Below are 17,794 nucleotides of genomic sequence, written 5' to 3'. Positions count from 1 at the left end.
AACAGTTATGGCACTGGCAAGTGTGGGGGGGGGGGGGGGATTATTTAATAAACACGTGACAAAAATCAGCTGAACCTTGATCATGCGCTATTAGCTAATTGTGTATTGTGTTGGTGGTGGTTGATGTTTATAAACAGAATATGACAAATAAGATGTGCTGAAGTTACTATCACAGAGATTGTTTCTTTTCCTGTAATAATCATTACAGAATCGGCTACACGCAAACTATTTAATTAAAATTGAATTGCAAATAAAAAAATTGTCATAGCCATGTAGAAGCATAGCAAAATATTCTCATGAACTCCCTTTTCTTACTTACCTACCAAGGTATACTAAGAAATCTTTATTTATTAAATTATGTCCATCCACAATAGCACCAATCCAATGGATCTTCCTAAGAAATGTGCCGGTAAAGAGAGTCTTCAGAGGGTTAATTATTTATTGCAGGTAAGTTTATAATCAGGGTACAAAGGGTATTAACAGGATGTCTTTTTTGGGTAGTCCAACAGATCAAAGTATTTATTTACTTTTATATTGGCAAACAATGTTTGCGTCATTACCAAGGAATCCGTACCAAAGAAACACAAAATTAAAAGCTGTTTATAATTTATTTAATAAAAATTTATGTGCGTGCCCCCTTTGGCAAAGCACACTTTTCTTGAACAAGACGAAACGTTAACGAGGGTTTTCGTCCAAGCCCTTCATACAGGGTGAACGTTACTCTCAGTTACTTTTAAAAAGTTGCCCTCTTCTAAACTATTCCTTACTTATTTTGATCCAGTTTGGGCAACTACTTGAATCTAATACTTTTATATAGAATACCTACCGCACTATATTCTAAATTATTTTTCATATCTCATGACAAATATCATCTAATTATTTCACATTTTTAGTTAGCTAATCAACTGTCAATGGAAAATCCATCGAGCTATATAGCATCTTTGCAGTACACCAATTTAGCAGTCAGTATTTCAAAAAAAGCTGTTCAAAGATTGTAAGTGATGAAACTGAGTTTAGTTTAGTATTCATAAAATTACATAAATTGTATTTTTATTTTTAGGGACACGGACATTAAGAGGGAATTATGTAAAAGATGTAGATCGATTCTTATAGCAGGGGTCACTTGTAAAATTAGAATCAAGAAAAAGAAAATCATTAAACGTTGTTTGAAGTGCACTCAAGCAAAAGTATTTAATACGAAAATGAAGGACTTTCGTCCTTGGAACCAGAAAGACGAGAGTGTAATTCAGTTGCTGGATTACACACCCAAAGAATCAACACCTACAAGTAGTAATAAACCATTTATGAGTGATAAAAAACATAACTAATGTATTTTGTTGTTAATAATAAATGAATAAAAGTCCTCATTTTCTTAAAGCTTAATATGATCTACATGTGTTACTGATCAATTGACAAACAATATATTAAAGAGACAACTTTTACATAATTAAATCTCTGATTCTGGGAAAATACATTCCCTACTTATGAATAAAAACAATTTTTGTCAAATTTAGCGAAATTCGATCTGTTCTTGACAAAATGATAAATACTCACATTTGCAAGTAGGTTACTATAAATTAATAGAAATATAATTAGTTCACTTATCAAACAAAAAATTGGAAATTTGTTTAGAATCATTTCATTTTATAAAAATTAAAGTCCAAAAATAAAAAATTTAAATAAATACTTGTTCACTTGATAAACTATCCGCAAACGGACTGACGATTTCTTTGGTAGCGAAATAAAATATTAAACCAAATGTTATTGAAATAGGCAATGCGGGCAGAGCTTTCTTGAATATTGCCAACAGAAGTAACGTCAGGCACAAACCCTAAAAAATAAAAACAGTACGTTTTAGTAATTAGCAAACACAAAATAAAATTATTGAATTAAATTCAATTTTACTTTCTTGCAATTATATGATCATGTTTGAATAGTTTTTCACAAAATTTTCTCAAAATCATACATATCTTACATTGATTTACTTACTATTAAAATTGCTACAAAACAAGCAAGAGTAGTATTCCAATCTCCATAGGAAGATGCTTTCCCCACGAGTACACTGTAAAATATAAAATCCCCAAGTCCGAGTTTTACTCCTCCTGTAAAAAAAATATATTGTACAGGTATTCCGGTTTTTTGTGTTTTGAAACATATTAAAATCGTCAAAACTGTTTTGCAGGTTGTAGTACTTAATCAACTCCATATGACAAATTTGAACCACTTACTTTCCTCCTCTTCGTGGTGGCTGGGTTGTTCGTGAATCTGGGTTCGTACTTGACCACTTGGTGCACCGTGAACTTCAAGTTGCCTCTGTGTTGCTCGATTGGCATGACCATCCACCCATTCTTGTGTAAATCCGTGAGACTCGTCTGTACTATTTGAGCGAGAAGTTCTCTCCCCAGTGGCCATAAGCGTGTAGGGATACATGAATGTCGCTAAAAAAATATTGTTAACATTGAGATGTGAACAGACACTTTTTGAAATGTCAAACTCAAATTTTGGCACATAAAATACGTGTTACATCCTAAAAATTACAGCGAGATTTGTAGAATAGTTTTAAATGTTTAAAGGTTGTTGCCTTTTCTGGTGGCAAATCTCCTTTTACATACTTAGGGTGGACCATAATATACCTCAGATCTCCCTGAAGGGCTGCATTTGATTTACCCAATACTATATACTTACAAGAATAAATCAGAGCAGGAAATATCTGTTCATTTCGTTCTTGAGCCGTCTCAACTAGAATTCGAAGAGGTCCTCTAGGAGAAAGAACAGCAATTAAATCTGAAATAGAATGTATTTTTATATGCACATTAATAATTCTTAAAAAATCGATAGAGTCTTGTCTACACAGATTATCACAGAGACAAACTTTGGCTGAAACTTACAATAATGTTTTTGATGCACCCTCATTCTCATTAAATAATTTCAAATGCAAGATATAGAAGTTCATATTACCCCAAATTGATATGACAGCCAACACAGCCCAAGTAGTCCATTCTGGTAAGTATTTTATAAATACAAGGGCCATCAATGCCGCGACAAATATTAAATAGGCCTGTTGTAAAAGAAGAGGACCTTGCCAGTGAATACAAATCATACCCATCACTCCAAAATTCCACATTATCATTAATGCAGTTGGGTAATCCATTGGAATGTTGTAAGATCTCAAAACTTCCCTAAAATTAAGGAAATGTAATTTAGATCAAAGAGATGTCAGATATTTTACACATACTCTAAGTATAAGTAGCTGAAGATTGACAGCAACATCAAAGAGGAAACTATAAGCCATCCATGAATGGTTTTATAACATCGATACTTATATAATACTATTAGTAGAATAGTCATTCCAACAATAACAGCCATTAAAATAAGAGAATTGGCTATAGCATTCCATGCTTTAGTGCTTGTATCTGGGCTTTCTTCATGGAATGGTGTATATAAACTGAAATACATATTAATTAATTTTCATAAATATCAGTTTATAGTTATTTACTTACAAATACATATCCTTAATTGAATAAAAGTTTACAGATCTAATAGTGGCTACTACAACCACCATACAAAGTGATACTGGGGCAAACAGTTTAATAACATGTGTTGCACCATATTTCAGTTCCTCCTCTTCCTCGCTGGATTGTTGTAACATTTCTGGCCCCTACAAATAGTGAATAACTAATTACAATAAATCAGATTTTAACATGAGATGGCATAAAGATTGCCACTGAATCTTTAATACTGACTTATTTCACATGTAGATTTAGCAAATAAGTCTGTTATGTCACTATAACAATAGGAGGATTGAAAACTAAACAAATACCTGGCTTGAATTAGAGGCAGAGCCTCCCTGCAAGGTTTCGTCTCCATTTCCTTCAGGCCTAGCATTTCTCTTCTTTGGTGCTTGCCAAACATCTAAAGATGAGTTTGGGATGTCTGTGGCCACATGTCCATCCATCAGTTTCAGAAACTGAAGCTTTGTTCTAGCTATTATATATATATAGGTATATAAACAATACAGTTTCACCAACGATTAAGGAAGAGTTAAAGTTTTAATGGGATTTTTTAGTTGTTTGTTTGTGGTCACTAGAAACTGAAATTAGTTAATGATAAAGAGAACTTAATGTAGATTAATAACTCAAATCCCTATCTAAATGTTTACTGCAAAAACGTCTTAAATTTTCTTATCTCTTAGATAAAACAAAATACAAAATCAAAACGAAAATGTTTAATTAGATATTTAATAAAAATTTTGAAATATTACCACTAACAAAAATTCCTGCAGACTGAAGTGCGATGAAAATTCTAGATTGTAGTTTGCCTCTGCTTTGATAATACACTGATTAATGAATTGATGATGATTGATATCGATGATTCAGAAATCGTAATTTGTATATTTTGATCAGGATCTAGATCTGTCTAAAACTTTCTCTAAACTTCAAATTCATTCGTGAACTTTGGACTATCATTAGAGTTGGTTCTCTGTTATAGGACTGATCGATTGATTCGATATTGATATGTTGGTGATCACCTCAGCAGCAGTAGAAAAATATCGCTCCCTGCTCATCTCTAAACTGGGAATAAGCTCTTAACGTCAAACGTCAAATGTCATTTTACATATATTTGAATGGTTAAATAAAACAAAAATCATATGAAATGGGGAAACCGTTGAACGATTCCAGTTTGAAAAATTTTACAATTTTTCAAAACAGTTTAAAATAAAATTAACAGTATATTCTTTTAGTTTAATGCTTAGTTCAATAAAATAAGAAAATCTTCTTAGTGCTAGTACTGTGGCTTGGAAGTAAAACTTCTAATAGTAAGTAAATAAGTTTAATTTGAAGTGGCTGTGGCTGAAAATTGCAGTGGATAAAGGTGTCCCAGGTTTTATGATTAAGGCTGCAGAAATGGTTAAAAAGGCGCCTCTTAAGGTTCATATACGTTATAGATCCTGATTTTCTCAATTTTTAATTTACATTGCAATCAAGAGAAAATACTTTATATTTTCTTCAATTTCTGAAATATTGAAGCATCCAAAATCAAATTTCATTCACCTACTGAGTTTGTTTGATGCAAAAATGCCGATTTTTACCGTTGAAATTTCTGACATTTTAAATATTACAATGAAATTGTTGTAAAGAAGTAACAATGCTATGAAACCATTCAAATTGAAATTTATAATACAAAAGTCATATTTATTTGTAGTCTCCTGCATATGTTGGAAATGGATAACCAAACGCAACAAGATGATCAAGTTGCACCGGAACGAAGAATCCGCTACAATCTTCGGTCCTCCCTAAAAAGAACATCAAGGGTTGCACCCAATATGGATTGCAGTGATGAAAGTCTAAACATAACTACAGCAGTACCGACTAGAAGAGTGAGTTTTGCAGCTAGCAGCACTGTGAAGCCATTTGTCAATGACGATGAAAACAATACTATATGGGACAACACATATGAAGAAGCAATTAACCATACTGACTCTAGTGCCTTGCTGTCTGGTTCTCAGAATAAAAATATTAACAAAACAACAATCAACTCCACGGATATGTCTCTGACATGTCGAAATTTCGAAGTGAATATTTTAGAATTGGGCAATAATCATATTCAAGAAAATGAAAAGGTCTTTACATCAGTTATGGAATCGACCCTTTCCAATCAAGAAAATATTCTGGTTCATAAAAGAACGCGAAAATCTAAGAAAGAAGAAAAACCATTAAGAACTCAAACCCAGGTTCATGAATCATCTGATATGGAAATTGAATGCCTGGACCAGCCTATGCAAATTACTTTTGAAAATACTGCTCAACCAATTGATACTACTTTATATCAAGAAACTGACATGACTTTGACTTGCAAATTTGAGCATTCAGTTGCAGTTGGCAAACTAGATTGTCAGAAAGTGCCTGTGGAGTCTTTAGCAAAAGTCATTTCAAATCAATGGAACACTTCACTAGATATGGAATTCACATGCCAATTTCCAGCACAGGACACTAGTTTAGAAAGCAAAGTATTTGAAGATTTGGTAGTTACAAGTTCCAGTAAGGGGAAATCAATGGAAGTCGATATTGTTTGTAATGATCCACAAACTGTACCTCTAAATGAAGGTGGTAAATTGCGCGGCTTGATCTCTCCCAATTATTCTGAACCGTTTAAAATAGAACCAAGAACAGACGAAATAATTCAATCCCAGAAAGGGTTATGTAAATATTTTACAAAATCTTTAGATGAGAAATCACAACATATTACAACCGACTTTAAAACTGGTACCCATTTATTGAAAAATGAATATTCCGAGGGACCAAAGAGGGAGCTTGGAGATATCCAATGTAGCATTTATTTGAAAAATGAGGAGTCAGTTAATGCTAATGAAGGAGGCGGCCAAGATTTCATTACCATCAAAACTGAGAGTTTCAGTAATTCATTGAAAACAGAAGTGATTGAAGATTACGAGAAGTACGAAAAGAGCCCAGAATGTATGCTTTCCCCGACGAAAAGTTTCAGTTGTTTGAATAATGAAAAATTGAACAGAGATGGTTCTATTCATATTTATACTGGAGTTAACAATATCCATCAGCCGCTGGCACTTAAGAGCCAGAGTCAAGATTCCGGACTGATCACAAGGCCTGAAATTCATGCTAAGTCCATACCAACCGCGAAGAAAAGTGAGGAGTATTCTGCAGTAGTCGAGATCGGAAATATCCCGATTGCTATTGATAATCGTAGCACCGATACCTCTGGAGGCGTTCCGCAGAATGATCATCATACCTCAGACGGAGATAAGAAATGGGCGGAATTGACTCAAAACATCAAATTTGAAAATCTTGACGATGAGGAGTGTAGAGTTGTTGATATTACTACCAGCTTTAGACAAACTGATATGGATGCAATACCATCAAAAGTAATATATACCGAGCCCATGCAGGGTATCTCAACGGTCTCTTCGATGCTCCATTTCTCTCAAGCGTTTTCTTCAGTTAACAACAACAGTGCGTCTAGTGTGGATAATACGCAAGAGCTCCTCGAAGCGCAAGCTGGTTTAAGCATGGACAACACTAAACATGGAACGAACCGTCACAGCTTAGATCTGATTAACCGAATGTTGGGTACCATTGATATTGGACAATACGAGCCCCATGTGGTAGACTATACGGAGGAGCAAGAAATTATTAAGGAGAGCAAGGAACTTATTGAACGTGTACGACGGTATAAAGATAACTTTCGGTCGCCTAAAAAGCGCTGTTCCATTCTGAGTGAGAGCGTTCGTCGACTGTCTCTAGCTAGTTCCCATGCTAATAATTCTGCGGATTGTCTGATGTTTTCTGTGGAATATGATACACCTCCCGTTGAAGCTCCGATAAGCTTACAACAGCAAATACAGGAAAAGTTTAACAATACCAAAAAAATTTTCCTGGCCTTAGAGACATTGGAACCACATTATGTGGTGTTCCGTACTTTTTCTAGACTTATAAAGGTTGTAGTCAGTCTCCATGAAGACGACAATAGAGTAGTGGAAATACACACCGAATCAATGCTCCATAAAGTTGAATCAAGGGACCATTTTTATAACCTGGTTGAATTTCTCATAAAATGTGTCCTACAAAAGATGGAGATGTCTAGTTTGAAGTTGTCCTTAGGTCCTTATTTCGACGTACTTTCATTGCTGGATCATGTATATATGATTTTGGATAAGGCTTCCAATTTTTGTGACGACTTCGTGCTTCAGCTTCAAAGGTAACAACATGAATTTCTATAGAATTGCAGCATTATAAGTGCAATTTTAGGTCATATTTTTCCTTAAGCATAGACGACACCCATACGTTTTCCTTCCACCTTTTCTGTGAAGAGTCGTTGATATGGTGGACTATTCGGTTTCGATTGTCTTCCATTGAAAATTTGGAGCAAGGCTCGTTAAAAGCTACATCCAAGTGGGGCAATGTTAACGAAGAGCATCTGGAAACAATTATGAGAGACACTGAACCTGGTGTGGATTGTATTGCACGGTTTATATCTGAAGTCCAAGCTTATTTCAAGAGAACCACCGTCTTGCGTCGAGAGGTACGAATATAATGTAGCTATTATTCACGTTTTATCTTGTATGTTTTGGATTACTTTGAAATATACTGCCTTATTTGTAACCGAACGATCGGCCACAACAGGCGATAACACTTGATAGCAAGGAAAAAGAGAAACCTCTGCATTTATAGGTGCCCCTCTTTATTACTATTTAGATTTGTTTAATGTTACGAAGATTCATATTTTTTGCTGCTAAAGACTTTCTATGTATTATTTTCAGTTACTTGTTAAATAAAGATTTTTCTTTGCAGATACTGCATATTTGTATCTGAATCGCCAGGAAATAGAGAGACGCTTTTACGAGAGAAACGCCTTAAAGTTACACTGTATACTTTGAGGAAAAGTTTCTGTTCATAAAGTAGTTTTACTCTGGGTTGTGAGCTGTGATATCAAAGGACCAGCACACAAGAGTACTTTTGGAAACAATTTATTTGCACCCAACAACTAAGACAAACAGTAACAAATAAACGGAAAATGAGTAGACTTAAATGTGTGTTGCAAGTGAAGAGAGCGGATTGTCTCCTCTAGTTACCTTTGCTTCTCCAGACGACACAAAGAACTAATTTTTCACTTTATGTATAGCCACAGCATTTGCTAAATCTGATGTGTAAGAAGGTGAAATCTTTACATAACCTTTCGGTATGTTCAGTGAAATAGTAGAAAAGAAATGTTTACGACTACCCCAAATTGGCGTCCATAATTAATCCTATTGATACAATTTAATGGGGCAAATGTAAACACCACGAATTTCCATAAAATCTAGTAAACCATTAGATTAAAGACAAAGATGCAGCTTTACTGGTTTATTAATCTTTCCATGATCCAATGCCATTTTCCTACTCCCAATTCTTTAACAAATATCAAACTTGATAGACTATACTACGCTTTAGCTTCTGGGAAAGATTTTTTGGTATTAAACATCAAGAATAGCATTTGGGCTGCTTTTAGATTAAATATTGCCGCTTATTAATTAACATCTATACATTTCTAAAAAACTTCCTGCGTTTAACAGGTCTTAACGGAAATATAATCGGGCGTCTCCGCCATTCGTCGTTAAAATGGCTTCTAAAATTGCTAGTTGGGTGCATCACTATTACTGATTGTTGATTGTGTGCGAAAATTCGAATTAAATCCTGTAACATTATACACATTTGCAATTACCCCTATTTACATACTGTAGCCCAATTGAATCCAATAATAAAATAATTAAACTAATTGGCTGTCGGCGACTTCACCCCTCCGTGGGGCGTTGTCGACGGTTTACGACGTAGGCGTCGTTTCGGAATGCGGCTGGAACTTGCACTTCAGATGTTCCAGTGCCCTTGCGGTTACGTAACATGTTTAATTGTAAAATTTGTTTTCTATTGTTGAAACGGCTAAACATTTCACTTTGTCGATCGAGCTGATGGAAAATACAAGTCGATTATTTTTGTAGTTGTTCGACTGACGTTCGAGTTCGTGAATTACGATTGATATTTGACATTTCAAAATACGATTGATGACTAACGATGAGTTCGATTCGACAGTTCGATTATGTACATTTTATTTGTTTAAAGAAGTTAAAAATTTGTCATTTTCGCAATAATTAACATAATTTCCTTTGTATTATTAGTACCTCTGGGTTTTCATACTTCCTGGTCTGGCCAAAAATGTAAAAATGTTGTTTGTTTACGTTCATAATCCTAATATTCTCCTGCAGGTGATTTTGTAGATGTTTTAATTCCAGTACAAAGGTGATAGATACTGGAATAGGAAAATGAGTGAAAAACCAATCAAAACATTAACCGGGGCAGGTGCCTCCGTTCCAAATAAAATGAGGCTTTATGCTACATGGGTGGACAGAACCCCTTCTAACTGTATTCCAAGGCAAGTAGCATTGTTGTTTGTGTATAAGTTAGGTGATAACATATAAGTAGGTGCATTTTACTGCGTTCTTAGTGAAGTATACATTATAAATACCTCAAAATCTAGTAAACAATTAGGTAAAAGTCAAGGGTAGAGCTTTGCTTATTTACTTGTTTATTTATCGAGTCTCAAAAAAAGCATGAGTCCTGTTTTAGGTACTAAACTAACTTGGTAATGTCAACACAATAGAAGTAATAGGATTAAATAAGAAGATTTAATATATGGGCTGATATTGAGGAAAGTCAAACATTGTAACAACTTCAGAATAAAAGGGTTTATAAATTGAGCCCTTCCTTTAATTCTTTATTGCCTGGGGAAGCACACTTTATCAACTATTCTCTTATTTTTCCCACTTTGCAATTAGTTCCGCTTTCAGTAAATGACTGAAACTCTCAGTTTTGATTGCCCTCATCATCACATTAAACACAAGGATTTATCATTGTTTTTACCCTCCTTTATAGCTATTCAACATCAAACGGTATAATTAATTGAATAGAAACTCAAATCAATTAGTTGTAAGGAAATCATTACAAAAGTGAGAAAATTAATTACCTACGGTCAAGGATTTTAATTTTGTTGTAGCTTGGGTGGAGCAAAAGGGTTAAAGAATGCAGTATTAATCTGTACCAAATTTTATGATTTAAGTGGAATGTGTTAATCTAACTAAAGAAGAAAAAACTTATTTCAATTTAAAGCACATTATAAATCGACATTTTAAAGCTTTTTTAATATGTAACATACATGGTTCATAAGGTCCTAAGCGCACTTACCATTGCCAATTCATTGCTTTACTCTTTGTTTTATAAACTTTAATTCCTGTGATAATGTTTTGCCCCATGAAACTTTTACTTAACATACTAGGCAAACTTGGACTTAAATTCAAATAATCATTTTATTTCAGACTTTGCACCTTGACACTCACAAGACTCCAAATTCTCAGACCTTTAGGATCTGACATTACTAGCATCTCCATTGCTGTTAAGATGCATTCAAGCAAACGCACATTAAGATCTAACGAACTATCTATCCCTCCTAATGGTTTATTAGATATTCCATTAGATGTTACTTTCTGTCTACAATATCCTCACTTTCTTAAGAGAGAAGGCAATAAGCTCCATATTTTACTCCAGAGACGAAAACGGTACAAAAATCGAACTATTCTCGGTTTTAAGACTTTAGCTGAGGGTGTAATTCGTATGGATCAAGTATGTTAGATATCAGTATTTGCAGTGATGATTATAGTTAAGATTGTACGTTTTAGGTATTACAAAAACCTTTAGATTTGGAACTAGAATTGAGCAATGAAGGAGGTGGAAAAGATAAAGTTATAGGGCCATGTGCTCGTCTATATATCGTTCAAGTAAGTTCGACTCCAGTGGATCAGCAAGATCAGAAGGCTGATCGGGAACATGATTTCAGGTTAGGGGTTAAGTAGAGCTTGCAAATGTGTTATAAAAATTAGATTATTTACTTAATTTTAGTGATGAAGAAGATGAGATTTCTTCTTTAGAAGAAGAAGCTGGAGACTTGTCAGACTGTGAACCAATTCGGACAAAACTTCCTCATACACGGCATAATCTGAAACAGAGATTTGTGTCATTGCTCAGGCGGTTCCGTGTTCCTGATTCTGAAGGTACTTTTTATTGTTTTTATTCTTGTGTTAAAACGTCTAATGATAGATTAGATTTATGTTAAAATAACTATTGCAATTTAGTAGGGTTTTCTTTGATTTGTTTCAGGTGGAAGAGCTGGAGATCTCGATAATCCTAGTGATATTCAAGCTTTATTTCATGAATTGGAGTCATTAAGCTGTGATGAAGATTCTGGTGCTGAACAAGATACCATGTCCATATCCAGTACACCAAAGCCAAGTTTGCGTCCATTTTTTAGCAGTAGTAAAAGTTTACTTGACTCAACTAACATCCCCTATATTGAAGCAGATAAGGTTAGTATGAATGCATAGGATTTAGTATTCCTCTAAAAATGCTTATAGCCTTTTTTAATTTTTACCAAATTTACTATTTTAAAATAAGAACATTAGATAGCACATTTTCTGTCAAAAATATATTACTGTTTTATAGGTAGGTGATGAAAAAGCAGCATCGGGCAGTGACGGCAATGCCGATGCTTGTGCTACGGATCCAGAGGCCCAAAGTGATCCGCAAACAGGATCTCCTCCCAGAGATCAATCTGGGAACGCAAAGAAGTCATTCGTAAGTCTTTTGTTGTGCTTTGTGTAATTTGTTTTTTGTATTTGTGTGTACATTTATGTAAGAAAATGACAAACGAGGGGCAATTCAATTAAAAGAATTTAACATATAAAAACTATTCGATCAATGACCTTTGTTTTCTAATTGATTGTACTTACTTATTTATAACGTTCTTTTTAAGTTATATATGTATATTTAATTTTCGAATGTAGGTAGACAACGAACTATGCAATGTTGTACAAGAACTAAATGAAAAGAAGTCCAAATTATTTAGGACTTCAGCTTCGTTGGCGAAAAAAAAGAACTCTCTTTGCGTCAGTGTTGAAGCACCCGCTCAAGAAGTGATGGTAAATATTTCCTTTTTTTTAATAAATAAATATTCTTCGAGTTTTTTTACTCCCTTAATTGTATTATACCTAATCACGGTGTTCCAGGTACGGAAAGGCTTCCTAGACCAAATCTCAAGGTTACTACCTCCTGAAGAAAACACCCTTCCTGAATGCGTGTCACTGATCTCTGGTCCTGAAAATATCGCCTCATCCATCTCAAATCGACTATCCTCTCATCACAGTACCTTCAGAATATTTCAACCCACATCCGGAGTTGAAGTTAAAGCGGTTCTTACTGCTCTCTTCACCAAAATTCACAAATAGTAAGTTACTGTTGTGTATACTCCCTAGATAAATCAATAATGATAAGTGATTATAAAAACTGACCGCAGTAAAACTGTGGAAATGTAACTTCATGTTTGCGATGACTATTATTTCTGTTTAAAATATTTTCATCACATTTGTTGTTTTTTTTTTAGCTGTAACAGTTGTGTCAAACCATCGAACCCTTTGAAAATTTTACTTATTGGTGGAGATATGTTAATCGGCTGGTTCGTCCGCCCTTTTGTGGAGATTTTGTCGAGTAAGCCGTCCGAATGGTTAACATATACTAGGGTATATATCGTATCTTTGGGTGCCTGTGGTATCAGTAAACATCTGGCCACACTTGATGCCGTGTATATGGCTTTGTTTACCACTGAGGTTGAACCGAAAATAGAGGAACTTTCCCAGAAGTATGTTATACGTTATTTAATACTATATATTTATTTTCTGATTGGTACACTATTTTTTTAGAATAATTCGGTACATCTCTGTGCCAGCTTGTGCTGCCCCATTAGCTCATCTGCCAATTGCCGAGGCCATGCTCACGTGTTATGACGAGACTAGTCAATTATTCATTCCGTTTATTCACGTAGGTATACTGCTTTTAAACAACTTAAATATTTCGGTTTTAAGGGGTTAACCACGACATCTAAACGGGTTTATATATTCAGGAAGTTAGAGTTGGTCCTGCAGAGAGTACTCTCTCAGCATCAGTCGACATGGATGACATTTGTTCTAGTCCGCCAGCCCCATCGATCACACCACCTTCATCTCCCAATGTTCAAATTCGGGATTCGCCCTGGGAACCGCTCGAATTGCAGATCGACTACTGGCAAATGCCAAAATTGAATGAAAATATTATAAAGGTAATAGAAGTTAATAATTGATTTTATAATAATTTTTTGAATAGTTACAATAGCTTCTAAGTAAGTCATCAGTTGAAGTTGATAATGTTTACACTGAAACATATCTCAACCATGGTTGTATTTACAGACTGAAAAAGAAAAGGATAAAGCCAAACAAGATGGTAAAACTTCTTTGAAAGGAATATTTCGAGGACTGCAAGCTTCACCCACTAGCACCTCTGGTCTCTGTGTAAACATGCACATGACCAACAAGGAGAAGAAACAAAAAAGTAAACACGTAGCACCTCTTTGAATACATTAGAACTAGGGGAGATTTATTTTTTTGCAGTTATGAGATTAGGTAAAAAGAAGGAAAAGGAAAAAGAGACTGAACCTCGAAGCCAAAATGTGGAAGGTGTATCAAGACTAATATGCTCCGCTCGCGCTTCACACACCACACCATTGCGTGGTAAGTAAAACTATGTATCTAAATCGTTTGATGTGTTTCCATTAAATTGCATTAATTTCTAAATTTAATGTAACCCATAGGGTCATCCGAGAAGTTCAATTTAAAATTTTGTTTTAAATTATTTTAGTATACATTGACGGAGTTGAATTTAATGGAGTCAAATTCTTCCAATTGAGTTCTACCTGGCAAACCCACGTAAAGAATCTTACCGTTTCTCTTGTGGGTGTCCCTTTAGCCAGTACAGAAATGAACTGACGTCATAATGATTATTGCGCAACGTAGGCGAAAATGTTAACTCTTTTAAAGGTATTGTTTAAGTTGATACACTCTACTGTAATTATTGTGAACTTATTAAAAAGAAAAGGTAATTTTAATTTGATGGAAAAGGAGGTTATGTCTCAACTTGCTTCGTTTTTAAGAAACAGGGTGTCAAAGTTTTAAAATTTTTTTTTGTTAATTAAGCCTTATCACCGATTCTAATTAAACTTGCTGTTTTGTTGGCAAGAACAAAGCGCTTCTTTTTTTGTTATTTGGTTTAAAATGATCTTTAACATTCAAAGGGTTTACAGTTTTCAGGCTTGTGTTAACATTTCAAAGTTAATTTAATTATACATCTAATTGGATGGACGTGAAAAACTGGTTCCCAAACCATAAAAATTATGAAATGTTGATTCTAAGTTCGTCTGTTGTGTCGAAAAAGTTACATCGATAATTTAGATGTATCCGCATTTTCCCTATCGTGGATACCCGAATGTATTAATTCCTTTATGCTTTAAATTTGAAAGTGGTTATAATTTACATAGATGGTGTGCATTAATATTGTACTGCCAGTATGTCAAGAAAACGGAAATAGGGATATTATTATATACAATATTTATAGATTTTCAAGGCGAATCAGTTCTTGAAAACCTTTTGTGATATTAAGTGGAAATTTGGAGGAAAGATGTACAGGGAGGGATTGAAAAAATGGCTAATACTAAATGGAAGGAAAAATGGAGAAGTTTGTAAAGAACAAGTTTGCGAAGGTTATGCATAATATAATAGGTACATCACAACACATTGCACCAAATTTCGGCGTAATGTCACAAAGAGCTTTGAAAAGATAAATTAACAGCAAATATCGTACACCAGGTATACATATATCATCTAGTTTAACAGGAAACTTTAAAATGATCTTTTACATGTTTTAAATGAATTGACTATACAAAATTGCCTTTACATCACTTAAAAAATTGTATTTGTTTCATACTGTCCGGAGGATACAACTTAACGCCATTAATTTCAATCCTGGACATTGCATCATTAAGCCAGAAAGTACGGTACTGGCAACAAGTAGTACATGTACCGGTACCCAGTAAAATTTTAAAATTGTCGTATAACGATTAACGAAAATGAAAAAAGAAATAGGAATCACAATGTATTAACACAGTATGAAATAAAATTTAATCCGAAACATGTCCGGTAGGTCATATTAAGAGTACACGTTAATGTTGATTTGTCTCGTATCATAATAATAGACTTTTCGGACTTTTAAGTCAATAAGTATAAATTATTCAAAGTAAATGTCTTAAATATTTATAAACAATTTCCATGATTTTTTCAATATCATGTCGCGTGAAATTAAAAAAATTAGTAGACGAACAATACCGTTTATGTTATGATAGAGAGTTTATTAGGATTTTATACATATTCCCATTGTGTTGTTAAGTCACCAATCCGTCAAAAAGAGTTTGAAGTATTTTTACATACATAGGTATATTTTTTTTCTATTATTTTCAATAATTATTAAGTGTAGTAGTAGTCTGTTGGTTACCCAAATGAGAAAAGAACAGCAATTTTCCTTCCCCTGAATTCCTGGTATAGATTTTGCAATCCATTTGAACTATGAAACCAACAAAGTTTAATTAACGGTATATTCTATGTCTAACAAAAAATTTTGATAATCAACCAATTGACAGTCTAGTACCAACGTTGACATGAAATTAAATGGTTCTTTGTTGGCATAAATATATAACATAGAGCTGAGTGGAAGGAATAGACAGGAGAGTGACCAAAAAGCCTACATATATGGGTACCAGTACCACTGCACGATATCCATTTTCGATTCTAGGTTCTAGTAGGCATGTTAAGATATATATTTCAAATTATTTATTTACATCGCTTGTTAATATACGCCGCGCATTAATAATAGCATCTAGTCAAGAAAACGGGGTTCAATTATTAGTCCCAGCATTGACAATACATTCTGTTAAAGCTCAAAGTGATTTTTAAATCCATTACACAGCGATTAATAGTCTTTGTTAACATATCTTCGGACATTATTTGCCGAGAATCTCTATGAAGAAATTTGAGGTGAATAAAATGAAAAGAAAGTGTAATAATGGAGAATGGGAGGCAATGGGTTTATCCTTTAGTTGCTTCCTTTGTCGTTTTTACATATTGACGACTAAAACAATTCTTCATTGTGGATGAATGCAAATAAATGAGAACGTGATGGCGGGATTATTGAATGGTCGGATATGTTAACATGATAATTAAGGGCTGTCTTTTTAAGTCTTAAGGTATTATAGTAAGAATACTCTCTATATGTGATATAGTTTGTAGCCATTGTTAAAATTCATATCAGAAATATGCTTATATACCAACTAATAATTTGTAAACTCAACACTTGGTGTATAAATTTGTAACGTTTAAGTATAAGGCAGCTTTAATGTGCTACAATAATAATTATTAGAATGCTCGTTTATTAATGGAAATATGTAGAACGCCACTTACCGATAGCTCCGCGTTGTTTCTGTTCTAAAACTGTAAACAACCATTGTTCGATATTGAGAAATCGGTTTTGAAAATTTGTATTGTTTAGGTAACCAGATAATAAATGTTGTCAAAATATACTCATCGTTGTTCTAGTATCTTATGAGCATAAGAATTGTAATTCAAAAATTGAGTTTTTACGATATTTTTTTAGGAATATTTTTAGACAAATTTAGATAGAAATATGGAATGTCAAGGGAACCAGACCTGAACTCAAGGTAATTTCAAGTTGCAGGAATATTGTGAGTTCATTTAGCCGAATGGCTCATCCAATAACGAAAACTAATAACTCATTATTTTCGCCTTCAAGGTATTTCAAATGTTCAGTGATTTTGTAGCAAAATATGTTAACTATGTTGCCAAATACTAAAATTTTCATTAAATGAGTCGAGATGGTTTTAGGTGTTTTGATAGCAGATAAAAGATCATCGAAGAAATATTATCTTAAATCCCCATTGGCATTTGTTTGAAAAACTATATGTTGTGTACGAATAAGCAACAATTCACGACTTCATTGACGATCAGAAGCAGCTCTGATTCCCGTTTGAGGCATTCCTTCATTATCCAAAATATTATATTTACTTTAAAAAACTGTAGTTACTTTTGTTGAATCTTCTATTTATTTTTGTAACTGAAAATTGTGTATTATTGTGATATGTTTATTATTCCTATTTTATAAAATATAAACAGGATTGTAAAGTTAAAAACAATCATACTATCCTCTCCTAATAACTTAATACGTGAATTGTCATAATTAACGAATGCTTCCATTATGGAGTTTTTTTTTGTGCATTTTGAACGTTCAAACATCACGAAAAAATATGC

General features: G+C 33.8%; 4 protein-coding genes across 5 annotated transcripts; 3 read left to right on the top strand and 1 right to left on the bottom strand.

Moving 5' to 3' along the window:
- The first annotated feature begins 170 nt into the window (after positions 1-170).
- Rpp21 (ribonuclease P protein subunit Rpp21) lies at positions 171-1,389 on the top strand. The gene is made up of 3 exons (XM_066406518.1): positions 171-447; positions 894-994; positions 1,061-1,389. The coding sequence occupies exons 1-3, from the start codon at positions 358-360 to the stop codon at positions 1,326-1,328; spliced, it is 459 nt and encodes a 152-aa protein (XP_066262615.1). The 5' UTR covers positions 171-357; the 3' UTR covers positions 1,329-1,389.
- Psn (presenilin) lies at positions 1,389-4,410 on the bottom strand. Its single transcript, XM_066406517.1, has 9 exons — positions 4,262-4,410; positions 3,821-3,984; positions 3,501-3,658; positions 3,236-3,445; positions 2,959-3,179; positions 2,686-2,784; positions 2,229-2,438; positions 1,990-2,102; positions 1,389-1,831 (listed from the first exon to the last, which is right to left on the bottom strand). Exons 2-9 carry the CDS (start codon positions 3,953-3,955, stop codon positions 1,676-1,678), a joined length of 1,302 nt encoding a protein of 433 aa, XP_066262614.1. The 5' UTR covers positions 3,956-3,984; positions 4,262-4,410; the 3' UTR covers positions 1,389-1,675.
- Positions 4,411-5,211: 801 nt separating this feature from the next.
- On the top strand, positions 5,212-8,096 carry LOC136419800 (uncharacterized). Of its 2 annotated transcripts, none has more exons than XM_066406346.1 (2): positions 5,212-7,731; positions 7,782-8,096. In XM_066406346.1, the coding sequence occupies exons 1-2, from the start codon at positions 5,213-5,215 to the stop codon at positions 8,065-8,067; spliced, it is 2,805 nt and encodes a 934-aa protein (XP_066262443.1). In that variant the 5' UTR covers position 5,212; the 3' UTR covers positions 8,068-8,096. The 2 variants fall into 2 exon arrangements, with proteins under 2 accessions (XP_066262443.1, XP_066262444.1); XM_066406347.1 differs by having other exon boundaries at positions 7,805-7,979.
- A 1,387-nt stretch (positions 8,097-9,483) lies between these two features.
- KrT95D (phosphofurin acidic cluster sorting protein KrT95D) lies at positions 9,484-14,523 on the top strand. Its single transcript, XM_066406353.1, has 14 exons — positions 9,484-9,939; positions 10,880-11,183; positions 11,240-11,397; positions 11,460-11,611; positions 11,718-11,923; positions 12,060-12,191; positions 12,401-12,535; positions 12,623-12,840; positions 12,997-13,251; positions 13,313-13,430; positions 13,513-13,707; positions 13,835-13,976; positions 14,036-14,155; positions 14,283-14,523. Exons 1-14 carry the CDS (start codon positions 9,830-9,832, stop codon positions 14,408-14,410), a joined length of 2,373 nt encoding a protein of 790 aa, XP_066262450.1. The 5' UTR covers positions 9,484-9,829; the 3' UTR covers positions 14,411-14,523.
- The last annotated feature ends 3,271 nt before the right edge of the window (positions 14,524-17,794 follow it).

The sequence above is a fragment of the Euwallacea similis genome, chromosome 3 (assembly GCF_039881205.1).
Source record: "Euwallacea similis isolate ESF13 chromosome 3, ESF131.1, whole genome shotgun sequence".
In the NCBI taxonomy this organism is placed as follows: domain Eukaryota; kingdom Metazoa; phylum Arthropoda; class Insecta; order Coleoptera; family Curculionidae; genus Euwallacea; species Euwallacea similis.
The sequence above is the reverse complement of the archived record's forward strand: the minus strand, read 5'-3'. Positions and strand labels throughout refer to the sequence as shown.